At 43.8% G+C, this 13178-nt stretch overlaps 2 protein-coding genes and 1 non-coding gene across 4 annotated transcripts; all 3 read left to right on the forward strand.

Annotated features, from left to right (window-relative positions):
• Nucleotides 1-2376, forward strand: LOC112286153 (pyruvate dehydrogenase E1 component subunit beta). Its single transcript, XM_024527788.3, has 4 exons — nt 1-332; nt 545-585; nt 819-1470; nt 1634-2376. The coding sequence occupies exons 1-4, from the start codon at nt 144-146 to the stop codon at nt 1958-1960; spliced, it is 1209 nt and encodes a 402-aa protein (XP_024383556.1). The 5' UTR covers nt 1-143; the 3' UTR covers nt 1961-2376.
• Nucleotides 2377-4237: 1861 nt separating this feature from the next.
• On the forward strand, nt 4238-8471 carry LOC112285471 (phototropic-responsive NPH3 family protein NPY4). Of its 2 annotated transcripts, none has more exons than XM_090252697.1 (6): nt 4238-4564; nt 4933-5316; nt 5424-6097; nt 6186-6440; nt 6613-7141; nt 7757-8471. In XM_090252697.1, the coding sequence occupies exons 2-6, from the start codon at nt 5091-5093 to the stop codon at nt 7786-7788; spliced, it is 1716 nt and encodes a 571-aa protein (XP_090108823.1). In that variant the 5' UTR covers nt 4238-4564; nt 4933-5090; the 3' UTR covers nt 7789-8471. The 2 variants fall into 2 exon arrangements, with proteins under 2 accessions (XP_090108823.1, XP_024382099.1); XM_024526331.3 differs by having other exon boundaries at nt 4245-5316; nt 7757-7789; nt 7880-8471.
• Nucleotides 8472-10719: 2248 nt separating this feature from the next.
• TRNAT-CGU (transfer RNA threonine (anticodon CGU)) lies at nt 10720-10791 on the forward strand. The gene has a single exon. It is a non-coding gene; the product is annotated as a tRNA-Thr (tRNA).
• Nucleotides 10792-13178: the final 2387 nt, after the last annotated feature.

Consider the following 13178-nt stretch of genomic DNA (forward strand, 5'->3'; position numbering starts at 1 on the left):
CTTTCACAAGACAGAAGAAGACTTGAACAAACTATCTCCAAACGCTGAGGTTGCGTCGATTCCTCGTTGTTTTTTCTCGTTTCATTGTCTCGGATTTGGGTTGCGCTCGGCTTGGTTTCCTCCGCTCCGCTTGTCCTCGCAGGATGGCAATGGCTGCAGCAGCTCCCACTGTGCCCATCTGCCATGGCCGCCGTGCCTCGCCTTGCTCCTCCAAACAGGTTTCCGTGAGCGTGAGCGTTGCGATGCGCGCTTGGGCGTCGAAGTCGTCGTCATTGTCGTCTTCCTCGAGCAAGTCGCCTCGTCTGGTGGCTGCGCACGCCACTGCCGTCGCGGTGAGTGTCTTACCCTGTTGGCTTTGTTCTTCAATGTGTTCGCATTGGATTCGGTGGTCGTAATGCCAATGACTTGAATGCCCCTCCCATACCATGATTTGCCCTGTCTGTGCACTTAGCGGAATGTGATGCGTACTCTAGTGTAGGTTTGCTGCACCTAATAGCTGAGTAGAGCCAGGGAGGGAGGGGGTGTTGCTGTGGGGAGGGTGCAGACCAAGGAGGCTGCGTCGACTACTTCGTCGAGCCAGGGAGGGTGAGTGGTCTCGCCATTTCTCGGGACTATTTTCGTGGATTGGGATTGGCTTTGATTGTATTCGGTAGCTTTCCTTGTTGGATGCACACTTGGTGCCAGAATGGATCAGACGAGAGATTTTGCAATATCTAGTTTGGAGGAGAGATAGAGAAGTGGATATTTTTGTCTATTTGTATGGTTGTCTATTGTGCTGAATGGAGAATTTGATCGAGTATGGATTGGGTGGGTGGCAGACACGAACTTTTGATGTTCGAGGCCTTACGCGAGGGGCTGAGCGAGGAGATGGAGCGAGACCCGAAGGTGTGTGTGATTGGAGAGGACGTCGGGGACTACGGGGGCTCATACAAGGTGACAAAAGGGTTCAGTGAGAAGTTTGGTTCTTGGCGGGTCCTGGACACGCCCATCGCGGAGAATTCTTTCACCGGAATGGCTATTGGGTCAGCCATGACGGGCCTGAGGCCCGTGGTTGAGGGGATGAACATGGGTTTTCTGCTGCTGGCGTATAACCAAATCGCTAACAATTGTGGGATGCTGCACTACACGTCGGGTGGGCAATTCACCATTCCCATCGTGATCCGCGGGCCTGGAGGTGTGGGCAGGCAGCTGGGTGCGGAGCACTCGCAGCGGCTGGAGTCATACTTCCAGTCGGTGCCGGGGCTGCAGATGGTAGCATGCTCTACGCCTTATAACGCCAAGGGGTTGATGAAGGCTGCCATCCGGTGCGAGAACCCAGTGATATTATACGAGCACGTGCTGCTGTACAACCTGAAAGAGAAGATTCCCGACGAGGAGTACGTGTGCTGCCTGGAGGAGGCCGAGATGGTGCGCCCGGGCACTGAAATCACCATCTTGACATACTCTAGGATGAGATATCACGTGACACAGGTGTGACTGGGAGCTTAAACCATCGGTGGAACCTTAGCAGAAGATGGGAGTGGAATCCTGCATTTACTTCTTAGTTTTTGGATTGGAATACTGTGTGAAAGTGCTAATGGTAAACTCTGGAGCTGAATGTGGGACTGTGTGTTTGTGGATTGGTTTGGTGCAGGCTGCGAAGACCCTGGTGGACAGGGGATACGACCCAGAGATCATCGACATCCGGTCGCTGAAGCCATTTGACATGTACACAATCGGAGAGTCGGTGAGGAAGACGCACCGGGTGCTGATTGTAGAGGAGTGTATGCGGACGGGAGGCATCGGTGCGAGTTTGAGGTCAGCGATCATGGAGAGCTTTTGGGATGAGCTGGACGGGCCGATTGGGTGTCTGTCGTCGCAGGACGTTCCAACGCCGTACTCGGGTCCTCTGGAAGAGCTCACGGTGGTACAGCCTCACCAGATAGTGACGGCTGTGGAGAACTTGTGTGGGAAGAAGTGAATCTGAGCGCGGCATCCAACGTACTTCGGTAGATTCAGGCCGAGGGGTGTTTTAGAGTGTATTTGATTCACAGATGGCAGGTTGGTGCAGCTAGTGGCAGGTTGATTTAACTCTTTGTTCGTCAAAAAAAAACAAGATTTTTACGGAGAAGTCTCAGTAGACCTGTGCTGGACATCTTCCTGATAGCGGAAATTGCATAGGTAGAAGTTTCTCCACTGATAGTTACCCGAAGTAAATAGCGCTTATGGTTAGAAGCCCCTACCTTTCACTTATAACATAGAAGTTAAGATTATTGTAGTGGATTCATTTTAGGCCGTAAGGTTATAGGAGATGAGTAGAATCAGTCTTATGTGAGCACTTATGGTTGCCACTTGTGTTGGTATTACTTCTTTGATATACATGTTTAGATAAATTTATGCTGCTGCCTTTATGGGGTTGTTTTGTGAATTTGAGCTCGTTCTCTACATTTAAAGCTTCGATACCGTGTCTGCAATATGTTTCTGGTAATCGGTGTGAAGTCCTCACTTTTGAAGTATAATGGTTAAGTGTAATTTTGGTTTTTTCTATCGCTTGAGCAGGAACTGATTTGTTTTGATTTGCCCCGCACATTGAGCACTTCTGTTTTTCGAAGGTTGTTGAGTGTAGAGCAAGGTTGTTGGATTGTGCATGCGTTTGATGAAGCTGATGCATCGGATGTTGTTTGGAGTGATTGAAGCAGTCTCATTTTTAGAATGAATTATGAGCCTCAGCTTCGATACACAGAGCTCGTTGGCATGGAAATTGATACATTATGCGAGTCCATGACGATTATACTCAATCATTGCCCCGAAGGATAGTTCTGGGAGTCGAGTTAGGAACAGCAGCATTCCCAGCTCTGGGGTTTGAATTTAGGGTCAATGTGCAAACGAAGTGGCTGCTTGGCGAAGATTTGCGTTGTGGGCGTAGCCAGTCAACAAACTCAACGTACCTAAGATTTATTTATTTACTTTATCCTTGGCTTTTTGATAACTGTAGACGAAGCGGTTCATGTTCAATCATTGTTGCAAAGTAAGAATCTTATTATTAGCTGCTGTGAAACGAATCCTGTAAAACCTGTGAGAGGAGTCTCAGAATGCTTAGCTGAAGCCACTCCAAAGCAGTGATGGTCTTCATTTCGATTTGCAAATCTAAGAAGTGTGTTCTCAAGCCACCTTGTGTTGTACACAACATGCTGCACTTTGTTCTTCAAGTCTCGAGATATCCAGACCGTACTTGTACACGAATCTGGCTCGCTCTTGTAGTTGTGTGAACACAACTCATAATCGCCTGGATCACCAACCCATGCTTGGAAAATCACACTGAAGAGAAATCCCCGTGTCAAAAGAGCCCTAAAAAATTTCGAATTTTGAAAGTAGCTAGTCTAACTTCATTCCGGGTTTGTACGAGAGGAAAGCCCTTCACCTCTTCTTCTAGCTTTGGGCTGAAGTATACTGTCTTATTGAATCATCGGAATGTCGGGATGGGTGCCACATCAATGCCAGGTCAATATACTTTGTGGTAAGATCTTCAAGCTGAAAACAAGGGCCTCTGTGTATCTTTATACATTGCCACACCATTCCCAATTTCCCACCACTCATGGGCTTTTCCAAATAAAACCACTAGCCCATATTTCTAGGGCTCGCAACTCACCACATGGTGGTTCTCGACCGTAAATCTTTGAGTCGCCTCTTCAGAATTGACGTTGTAATAAGCACAAAATTGTCAGTCTTTCTTATGTTCTTTACTTGTTACCCAGAGACATAAATTTTCAATGACAAAAGAACGCTCTTAAACCTAGACTTTTGACTTTTCAGAATCAGTAGATTACAGTGCTCATGCTCACTTTGTAACTGAATGGAATGTACCGCCGGCAGCAGCGAGCCTTCAAGAGTCTGACCCCGCGGTAAGCTAGCATCAAAACTCTTCTACGAAATACCTGCACTATGGTTGTACATGACATATCGAATTGACAATACGGTAACAACAGTATTGTTCCATCCAAACCGCTTTCTATTGTTCGATGCACAAAATCAAGTGCTCGCTGGAGAATATATTTCCCGGCCCCTCCCCTCCCCTGGTGTTCATGCACCATTTAGATTGCTAATTACGTCCTCCAGGGGCTACATGGCTGTCCTCGTCGTGTTGTACTGACAGTAGCGTAGCCAGAAGTTTGCGTGACTACGTTCGTATTGACGAAGACCCTGGTGCCCTGTCTTCGAGAAACTTTCTGCACTTGATGGGGAATTTATGAACGAGGCTGAATTGTCAGGGCGCTTGGTATAGCTTTTGCGGAGACGTTTCTGACAGGAGTGGCCAATTCATGCGAGGTTTAATTCGTTAACGCGGATTATTAGAGCTGATCAACCGTCACTCTGGTTCTTGTTTTCATTAATTGCTGTTTTGGTGTTTTTATTGCTGTCTCTCCTGCAGGAAAAACAGCGAAACTCTTTTGGATTTGAACTTTAAGGTGTTCCGGAACCAGACTGCAACCGTTGTGGCATTCATGGTGGATCACTAGAACTTTCAAGTGCAGAAGCTTGTTCACCTCGTATGTTTTGGGTGCGCATCGCTGCATCGCTCTTGCAGGTTCCTAACCTTATTTTTTTTATCCTCGGAAGAGTGACAACGGAATGGATTGGAGTAGTGTCGTAGAAAGTCTGGAAGAGTTGTAGAAAATAAGCGCAGAAAGAGGTGCATGAGTCTCTCAGAAGCTGTAGCAATAACTGGAAGAGGTGGTCCGAAAGGAAGGGGAGAGGACAGTGTAGAGGGCGTGAAGCACTCGACCAGTTCGTTAATTAGCACTATTGACCCAAGCTGTTGATGGTCATCAGATTCAGCATTATTTAGGAACGTCAAGCAAGAGCAGATGTGCGCTTCATGATTAGTGCTAGGGATGTGTAGTGTGCGAATGATTGTGCAGCAAGGAGTTTTTGAAATTCTCTTTGTATTTGCAGCAAACCCCAGGAATCAATGGTCATTGTGGGGAAGCACTATCACCAAAGGTAGCCTAGATCGATTTTAAATGGGAAACTAGGAACATCATGCTGCGGATGTCTACGAAATCATGTCTACAGATGATGATTGTCGAATGTAGAAGCTTCTGGAGGTATAAATGGCGAAGAGGGAAGGTGGATTCAGCTCGTGGCTTCAGCGGGTCAGGCAAACGGGAGAGTACAGTGATGTCACTGTTCAAGTGGAAGGAGAGGAGTTCCGCCTCCACCTGCTTCCGCTTCTGAACGCAAGCACTTACTTTCGCAACCTCATTAGCAGCCCAAACTGGTCTTCTAATGCAAGTGACCAGAGATCATCCAGGATCATCTCCCTCTCTGGTTTACCAGGTAAACGCATTATCCCGCAATCTTCGAGAAGTGGAGGAACAACCACTTTAATTATGCATTAGTTTCTAACACTTAGATTTCTGGTTTTTGATTTTTCTTTTTGTCAGGTGGAGCGGAAGGATTTAGAGTTGCTGTCGATTATTGCTACCTCATCAAACCGAACTACACTGTGCAAAATGTAGCGCAGATCCGAGCTGCAGCGGAGTATCTCGGCATGTCTCCTGTTCTGGAAAGCACTAAGAAATTTCTCTACACAAACATCTTTGCACATTGGCGAGCAAGCGTCGGATATCTTCACCAGTATCAGCCCTTAGGTTCCCCTGTGGATGAGTACATTGAAACGCGGTGTTTAAAGGTTTTAGTTGCAGCGCTAGCTAGAGCATTTGGTGAAACAAAGCATCTGTCTGCACCATCGCCGCTTACAACGGGGAATTTGCAAAGCTCCACATGCGTCGCGCTTGCGGAGATTCTGGTTAGGGTTGCCTCGTTGCCTGACACTTACGCTAGCGAGGCTTTGGATGCATTGGTGGAAGCGGATGTGAATTTGAATGTAAAGTGCCGGCAAGGGAGAAATGTACGTGGGTGGTTGGGGAGCGTTGTGGATGATGAGTGTACAACAGTAAGGGCAAGGTGTTGGATCGTGCTCTGCTTGTCGCGGATGCTTGAAAGAGGTGCCCCGGATACTCGCCCATGGCTGGAACTTTCGTCGCAGTACTGGTGCAGTCTTTTGGAGCACGTAGACCATCTCGTTTCCGCGGTTGCCGACAACGAAGTCATGCAGGTACTATCAACACTGAAACCTCTTCAATGGATTTATTGAATTGTTTCCTCACCTGTACTTATATCTTGAATTCTTGAGATGGTTGCAGGTGAGGCTCATTGACATGAAAATGATACTAGAACGACGGATCGGAGCGAGCCTGGACGAGCTAGACGAGTATTTGCACGTGTACAAGTTCGGACCTGATACATTGATGGCAATGGTGAAGCATTACCTGAACGAAGGTCACCACGACCCCGACTCCGACTCCATTGAAGAGATCGCTGGTGAAGTTGACAAGTTTCTGTGGATGTATGCGGAGGCAGGTTCTATCAATGTGGAGACATTTGTGTCTCTGTTCAAGGTACTACCATAATTCTGTGCGACTTCATGTGATCCTGTCATTTTAGATTGTAGAATCTCTCACTACAGCTATTGATTGCGTATTTCGAAAGTCTTCCAGCACAGAGGGCTGAGGTTGGAATGACGAAGTAGGTCCTCTAACTGGCCAAGTTGCCGTCGTTGGTGTAATTCAGGCATTTCCAAGTTCGACACGCCTATCGCACGACACTATATTCGGCGCAATAGAAAAGCTTTTGACGACGATGACGGATGCGACACCCGAGGAAAAGCAGATTCTTTGGCGGCTCGTCGATCCCGCCAAGCTTAGTCCCGCTGTTAATGAAAAAGCTTTAAACAATCCAGGATTCTTAAGCCAACCTCACGTCCTAGAGATGGTGTTGCAAAAGCATAGTGAAGACTTGGCCAAAGTGCCGGACACAGATGCTCAGAATATGAGACACATCATGCAGAAGGTGATCAACGCTAGCCTTAAGCTACTGGAAGAGAATTCACGCCGGTCTCAAGAGATTGTAGAGCTCCAACAACAATATTCTGCGCTGCTGGGAGGGAAGATATGTCATTTGCAAGATAGCTGCGAGAGCAGTCCCAGCACATGTTGGAGACCGAGTCTGACAATTACTCACAAGTCCATGGTGCACGAAACTGAGACCGAAGGCTCGGAATTCTCGGAAACGCCATCGGTGGCTACTTTGAGCTCCATAGGTGCGCATTTTTAGTCACCATGCCTTGAGCTTGCTTCTTTAAGATTCAAGATGTGGAATTTAGGGTGGCTATAATTTTCTGGAGGTCGATGCTGCCGAACATTTAATACATGTGTCTGGATCATTGCTTCCCACTCACTTTGATTTGGGATGTGCACTCTGTATGTAAACAAATTGGTGGCACACACTCACGTGGAGACATGATGAAATTTTGGTAGATGGATAGTTAATTTTAGTCATAATGTATTATGCGGCAGGTTGTGGCCTAAAATTATAGCGGCAATAGCCTTGCCACGTCTAATTTTGTCAATGTAGGGTTTCAGTAGAGTCGATCAGTTACTTCCAAATGAATCGAAGGTTTGGAAATTTTATGATCTTCGAAATAGAACTTTGTTCTTTGTATCATATACTATGATATTACAATTGTTCATTAATTCTCGCATCTTATGGTTGCTTCTGCTCACATTGAGCTTCTCTGGTGTTGTTTTGATGGAAGATAACGCATCGATGATCATAGCCGATCTCTCTTGAAAACGTGTCGTTGCGCAAGTTGGGTGTGTCTGAATGTCTTTTAAAACTTCGCATATTCCTTTCTAACTGCAAATCTGCTGTGCAGAACCCAGACTGCATTTGCGAGAAATTGACTAAGGTATGAATCGAGCAACCTGGAAGCTGACTGTGCACGCCGTATGCCCGAACAACCAGTCTCTGTGCCTAATCTGTTTGTTTGTCCATCTAGGCGAGTGCAACTCCAACCTTTTCTGCCAGATCTAACTTCTGGGTCCTTCAGACTCGATCGAGTACCAAGCCTGTAGAGGTCAGACCCAACAGGGAGCTATTCGCTGATTCACACGTTCAAACCACATTGGAATTGCCATAAATTCTGCAACGCCTAGTGCTACCTCGAGGCAGTTGGCAGTATTTCCAAGAAGCCTGCCACTGCCTTCCATGTTTTTCTCCGCTCAACCCATGAGTTGTGTTAGTTGTGTTCTTAGGATAGCATCAAAAAACTAATTCCTGTCTATTCATCATAGATGCCTCATAAAGATCAGTGTGCTAGAAGTAAGCACTAAAGTGCTGAAAAAATGTAGTTGATACACGTACATTTTCTTGAACAGGCAAAACTTTCAGATTGGCTTTCCCTGCTGGCAATCGTTTATTTATTGGGGCGTTAGCTGAAGAGAAACGTAGCGAAAATTACTTCTAAATACGTTCCAACGAAGCCAGCAATTCTAAGTAGGCTCTGGATACAGCTGGGTCAACCCGTGGCGTTCACGGTATTAAATTTCTTCAGTGAGCTTTTTCTGTGCTGAAGTTTCTACTCTGGCTGATTTCTTTTGTACTACTGAGGATATGGTCTACAATTGTATTGCGTTCAATAGAAAATAAATTCATGCGATAATTAACAGAACCTCACGTAGGGTATCGCAGCTGGAGGTCCCTGTAATTATTCCCTCTATTGAAATGGTTACGTGTGAAGCATGTAAACCCCAAACAACACACAACAGTTATTCCTACATCACCAACTGTATCAATCTTTGAGGCATTAGATGTGAAGATGCAAAGAATAATCATAAGATGGATGTCTAAACAGCCCTGTGCAATAAGCAGTGGTAAGGTCAAGAAACACTTGAGTGATGCTAACAGACATCAGAAACTTGAAAGCACAGGATTAAAGACCAAACGTTGGTCACAGAAGTGAAGGCTTAATCCCCAAGCACGAGCTCAATTCAGTACTTCACCAGCAACCCAGGCAACAGCACCACTAGCATAGCCTTCACATCCAAGTTATGTACACGCAAGGTTCCTCAGTAGTTCGTTGTCACCCTGTAAGGTTGAACTGCCGCTCTTAAAGAAGCAGTTCGAAACCAGGAGGGCAGAAAGCATTCTCTAATAATATCCTGTAGCAGAAGTGCAGTTCTTCCTGCAAGCACCAAACAAACAAAAAACAATGCAGACACCTGTAACTAAAATAATCACAACTGCAAAGATAAGAAAACAACTTTTTGCCAGACACTAAATACGGCTCACATGACGACTTCAGAAAAGAACTCAATACATTTTCCTGTCTACCCATATTGTGTACACACAATAACAATCACCCATGATGGAATCCAGGGGTCCACCACTAAACTCCACGCCCCATTCCTACGTGCTGTAAATTTCGTCCATAAAAACCACCATTAAGAAGGTGCAACAGAGATGATTAGAACTCGAGGCGGCAGTAGAAGAAGAGATATCTGCGCTCTGTGAGCCCATGTACCACATGAACAAGCAACTCCTGCCTTGTCAAGTTCCGTGAAGGAATCGTAACTTGTTGCACTTGTCATGTTCGATTTGCTTATTCAACACAGCTAATTCTCTGCACCAGTTTTGACCCCGGATTACCCACAATAATGAACCAAGGTAAATAGAAGTGCCACCAATGGGACACCGTAGTACTCATGCGGAGTAGGCCCAGTTGCAAGGAAGGCGGTTCTCATTAACCAATTAATGCTGTGTGTAGAGTAAACCTGAACAAACTTCAGATTCAACGCCTGCTTAGGAGTTGAATCTGCTAATCCTGCACCCACAACGAAGCTGGGGAGCAAGCGCTACACAGTGAATATGCATTGTTTCATTTATTCATTCCTGACATGATGTTCGTCCATCCTTCCTCCCTCCCACATCCTTCTTCACTTGGTACGGCGTTCATTCTTTTGTATCTAGTATGAGTTATTTCAGGCATTTTTGTTCGAATCAGAACAATCCAGAACTTGTCGAAATAGTTCAAAAGCATGTACAGTGCCTCAAAAGGGGAAAAAAGAAACCCTTGTCCTTGGTGTGGGCCAAACTCACGTCCTTTTACGTTCGGTGGTAGCTAGTCAGTTCGATGGTTGATGATCTTGCTTGCTGAAGCAGTGTGAGTCTGCGTTGTATTCAGTTCAGTGCGTCATCAAACAAAACTAGAAGTAGCAGGTGCATACCAACTGGAACCACATTTGGAGATCTATGTGTGATGAAATTTGGTGTTTGAACTTGTGGGTCTATATTTTGAGTTCACAGGGTCACCTCCCATTTTCACCTTTCAGGATTGAGTTAAGAAAAGAAGAGACTTTGGGCCCATTATTGTTAGTTAGGGACCTTTGTGTATAGTGATGTGATTGAGTGCTTACGTGATCTTGAATGTATATGCATTTTAAGAAATTAGTTATGGATGTGTTATTCGTAAATGAAGAGGGGTTTGTCTTGTTTCTGAACAGTGACTCTGCTAACTATGTTTTTAAATATCACAATAATTAAAAGTTCAATCAATGGTAGGATTATGGTAGACTGTTCCACGTATTGAAAAAGGATGTGTTGCCAATATCATGTGCCACACATGTGCCACACATCATTCTTTGTTTGCATTATCGCCCTTATTTTTATGATTCTTTACAAATTGTTATGTACATGTGATGTTTTAGAAGTACTTGGTAAATTAGATGTGATGTTCAGATTTGGAAAACACTGAAATTCGTTTGTTACTGGGGCTATGCATCAGCAAGAATAAAAGCATTTAAATATTATTTTGTGTTTCACTGCGGCGTCCAAGCCTGAGCCTCCATGGCTTAGTGGTAGAGCGTTCCCTTCGTAAGGGAAAGGTCGTGAGTTCGATCCTCACTGGGGGCAAAATTTCAGCGTTGTCAGCTGATCGGAATCCTGAGGTTACGTATGGAAGTCTTCCGTACACTGACAGATCAAGCCTGGCTGTTTTAACTTGTTTTATTTAAGTTACAATTGCATAACAATTATCATGTTAAACTATGCTAGCGGTGCTTAGAATATTCTTTAAGTCCTTGATTGGATTGGTTATAGTGCCAAAAATGTCTAATTAGGTCTTACCTAAATAAGCAAGAATTCTTTCTTTAAAAATTAAAAAACAAATCATCTTTCTTAATATGTATTTGTTGGTTGTATTAAATTGATTTTATTCCAAGTCTCCCCAATTATCTTTTCTTCTTATTAAGTTGAACTTATGTTTAAAAATCTAGTATAATGTCAAAACTATTTTCATTGGCTCATTAGAATCCACTCCCACATTGTGATAGAAAACAAAATATACAATCATTTTTGTGCCTTTAATTAGTTTGCTGTAAACCTAATCTTAGGATCTAATCCAATTTGGGTATAGAAATGTGAACAACCCTTCATTTTTTTTTAATAGAGAGCTTGATTTGTTTTCTTCTTTTGAATTTGATGTAAAAAAAAAGAAATCCATTTATATTTATACAAATATTCTTAATTTAGAATTTGGTTTCTTCCTTACCAAAAATAAGGTGATAACATCAAAATCATCCTTTCTATTTGGATGTCATCAAATCATTGGTGCTAAAGCAAATTATACAAGAACAAAACAATAAATGCTTTTTATTCTCTTCAAATTTGTGATTCTTGTTGTCAACTAAGAGATTGAGAGGTGTGCAAACTTTGAATAAAGACCAATGGTTAAATTAATAGTTATTGAAGATTTGAATTTGGTATAAGATTTGATTAAAGTTTGGTTGGGATTACTTAAGATTTCATTATGGTTTGATTAGGAATACATAGAATTTGTTAAAAATTGTGAAAGTTTAATTAAGATTAGACTAGAATTTTATTAAAATTTGATTACGATTTGACTAAGGTTTTATTAGGAGTTAATATATGTTTCACTAGGATTTGGTTAAGATTTGGTTATTTAGGACCAAAAAATCACAAAGTGTTAGGGACATAGTCCTTAGAACCTTCTAGAGACAAGTTTCTAGAACCTTCTAGAAGCAAGTCTCTGGAACCTTCTAGAAGCTTCCTAGTTGGTAGAAGTTGCTTGAGAATCTTCCTAAATAGGACTATATATTGGAATCGAGGCTGAAGAGTTCTTCAGTCTCGACAACACATCTCTTAGAGCTCTAGCTCACATCTCTGGTGTTGTTCTTATATTCATCTCATTAATCTAGTTCTTGCCAGTTCTTCTTCAACTTCTTGTTAGATCTCGAGTCTATATTTCTACGTCCGTTGTCGTATTACGTGCTTTCCTGCTCGAGAATGCGCCGAGCGTCTGGCTGTAGAAGGTAGTATGGAGATTCGCCAATAGTCAAGCAGTCTATCTGTTTTTGACTTTTAGAATATAAACAACTGTAAGAATACACCGTAAATCTATACGGATGCCCCTTCGACTGCTCGCCGAAGTCCTTTTTGTCCCGGCCGGTAGGTCTTTAAACGTTACAGAGAACCCCAAACAACCCAAATTGTTAATCTTCGATACTGCTTTGTACTTATAATCTTGTATCCACTGACTGTCTTGTTAGATTAACCCAATAAATTTCATTCACTCCGCATACTCAATCCTATAGATACCCTTTTAATTCTTCAATCTTAGACATAACTCGATTTCACAAAATAGTCAAGAGTAATCAAACCCACTTCATTAAAAATCTCGATTCACCATTACAACACTGACTTCAGCAACGATTGCCTCAGTCTTCCCAAAACCCTATGAAGAAAAAAAACCCAATTCTCTGTCTTCTTTCCCCACCCGAAGCATGAAGCTCCTCTCCCCCAATCTTCAAAAAACCTCCCAAAAACTTATTCTCCCCCTAACCTTATCCTCTGAATTTCTTCAATCTTCCGTCTTGGATCCGGAATTGGCTCCCACCGTTAGAGCTTAGATCCGAAATTGGCTCCCGCCGTCAGAGCTTTCTCCTCCGTTTTTACCTTTAAGAGATCCATTTACCGAAAACAACGTTCCCTGAAACGACACAGAGAATAGGACAACCTGAAACAGAATCGAAACCCCGTACTTGGGTCCACATTGAGTCGCCCGACCAATTCAGGTCTCATATTGAGTAAGATGCCCATAGTAACCTGGATGTTTACGTAATTGGGTCAAATCGGTCCTCGCGTCAGATTAGCTAAGAGGCCCGTAGTAAGACCTAGATGTTCCCGTAATTGGATCAAATTGGTCCTTCGCGTCAGACTGGCTGAGGCCCGTAGTAAGACCTGGATTTTCTCGTAATTAGACTTTATTGGGTTGCCCGACC

This window comes from Physcomitrium patens, chromosome 8 (assembly GCF_059467195.1).
Source record: "Physcomitrium patens ecotype Gransden chromosome 8, ASM5946719v1, whole genome shotgun sequence".
Lineage (NCBI taxonomy): Eukaryota > Viridiplantae > Streptophyta > Bryopsida > Funariales > Funariaceae > Physcomitrium > Physcomitrium patens.

Coding starts and splice junctions, on each gene's coding strand:
- LOC112286153 (XM_024527788.3), top strand. CDS start 144: ATGGCAATGGCTGCAGCAGCTCCCACTGTGCCCATCTGCCATGGCCGC. Junction 586..818: donor ACTTCGTCGAGCCAGGGAGG/GTGAGTGGTCTC, acceptor GGTGGGTGGCAG/ACACGAACTTTTGATGTTCG. Junction 1,471..1,633: donor TGAGATATCACGTGACACAG/GTGTGACTGGGA, acceptor GGTTTGGTGCAG/GCTGCGAAGACCCTGGTGGA.
- LOC112285471 (XM_090252697.1), top strand. CDS start 5,091: ATGGCGAAGAGGGAAGGTGGATTCAGCTCGTGGCTTCAGCGGGTCAGG. Junction 5,317..5,423: donor CTCCCTCTCTGGTTTACCAG/GTAAACGCATTA, acceptor TCTTTTTGTCAG/GTGGAGCGGAAGGATTTAGA. Junction 6,441..6,612: donor CATTTGTGTCTCTGTTCAAG/GTACTACCATAA, acceptor GGTGTAATTCAG/GCATTTCCAAGTTCGACACG.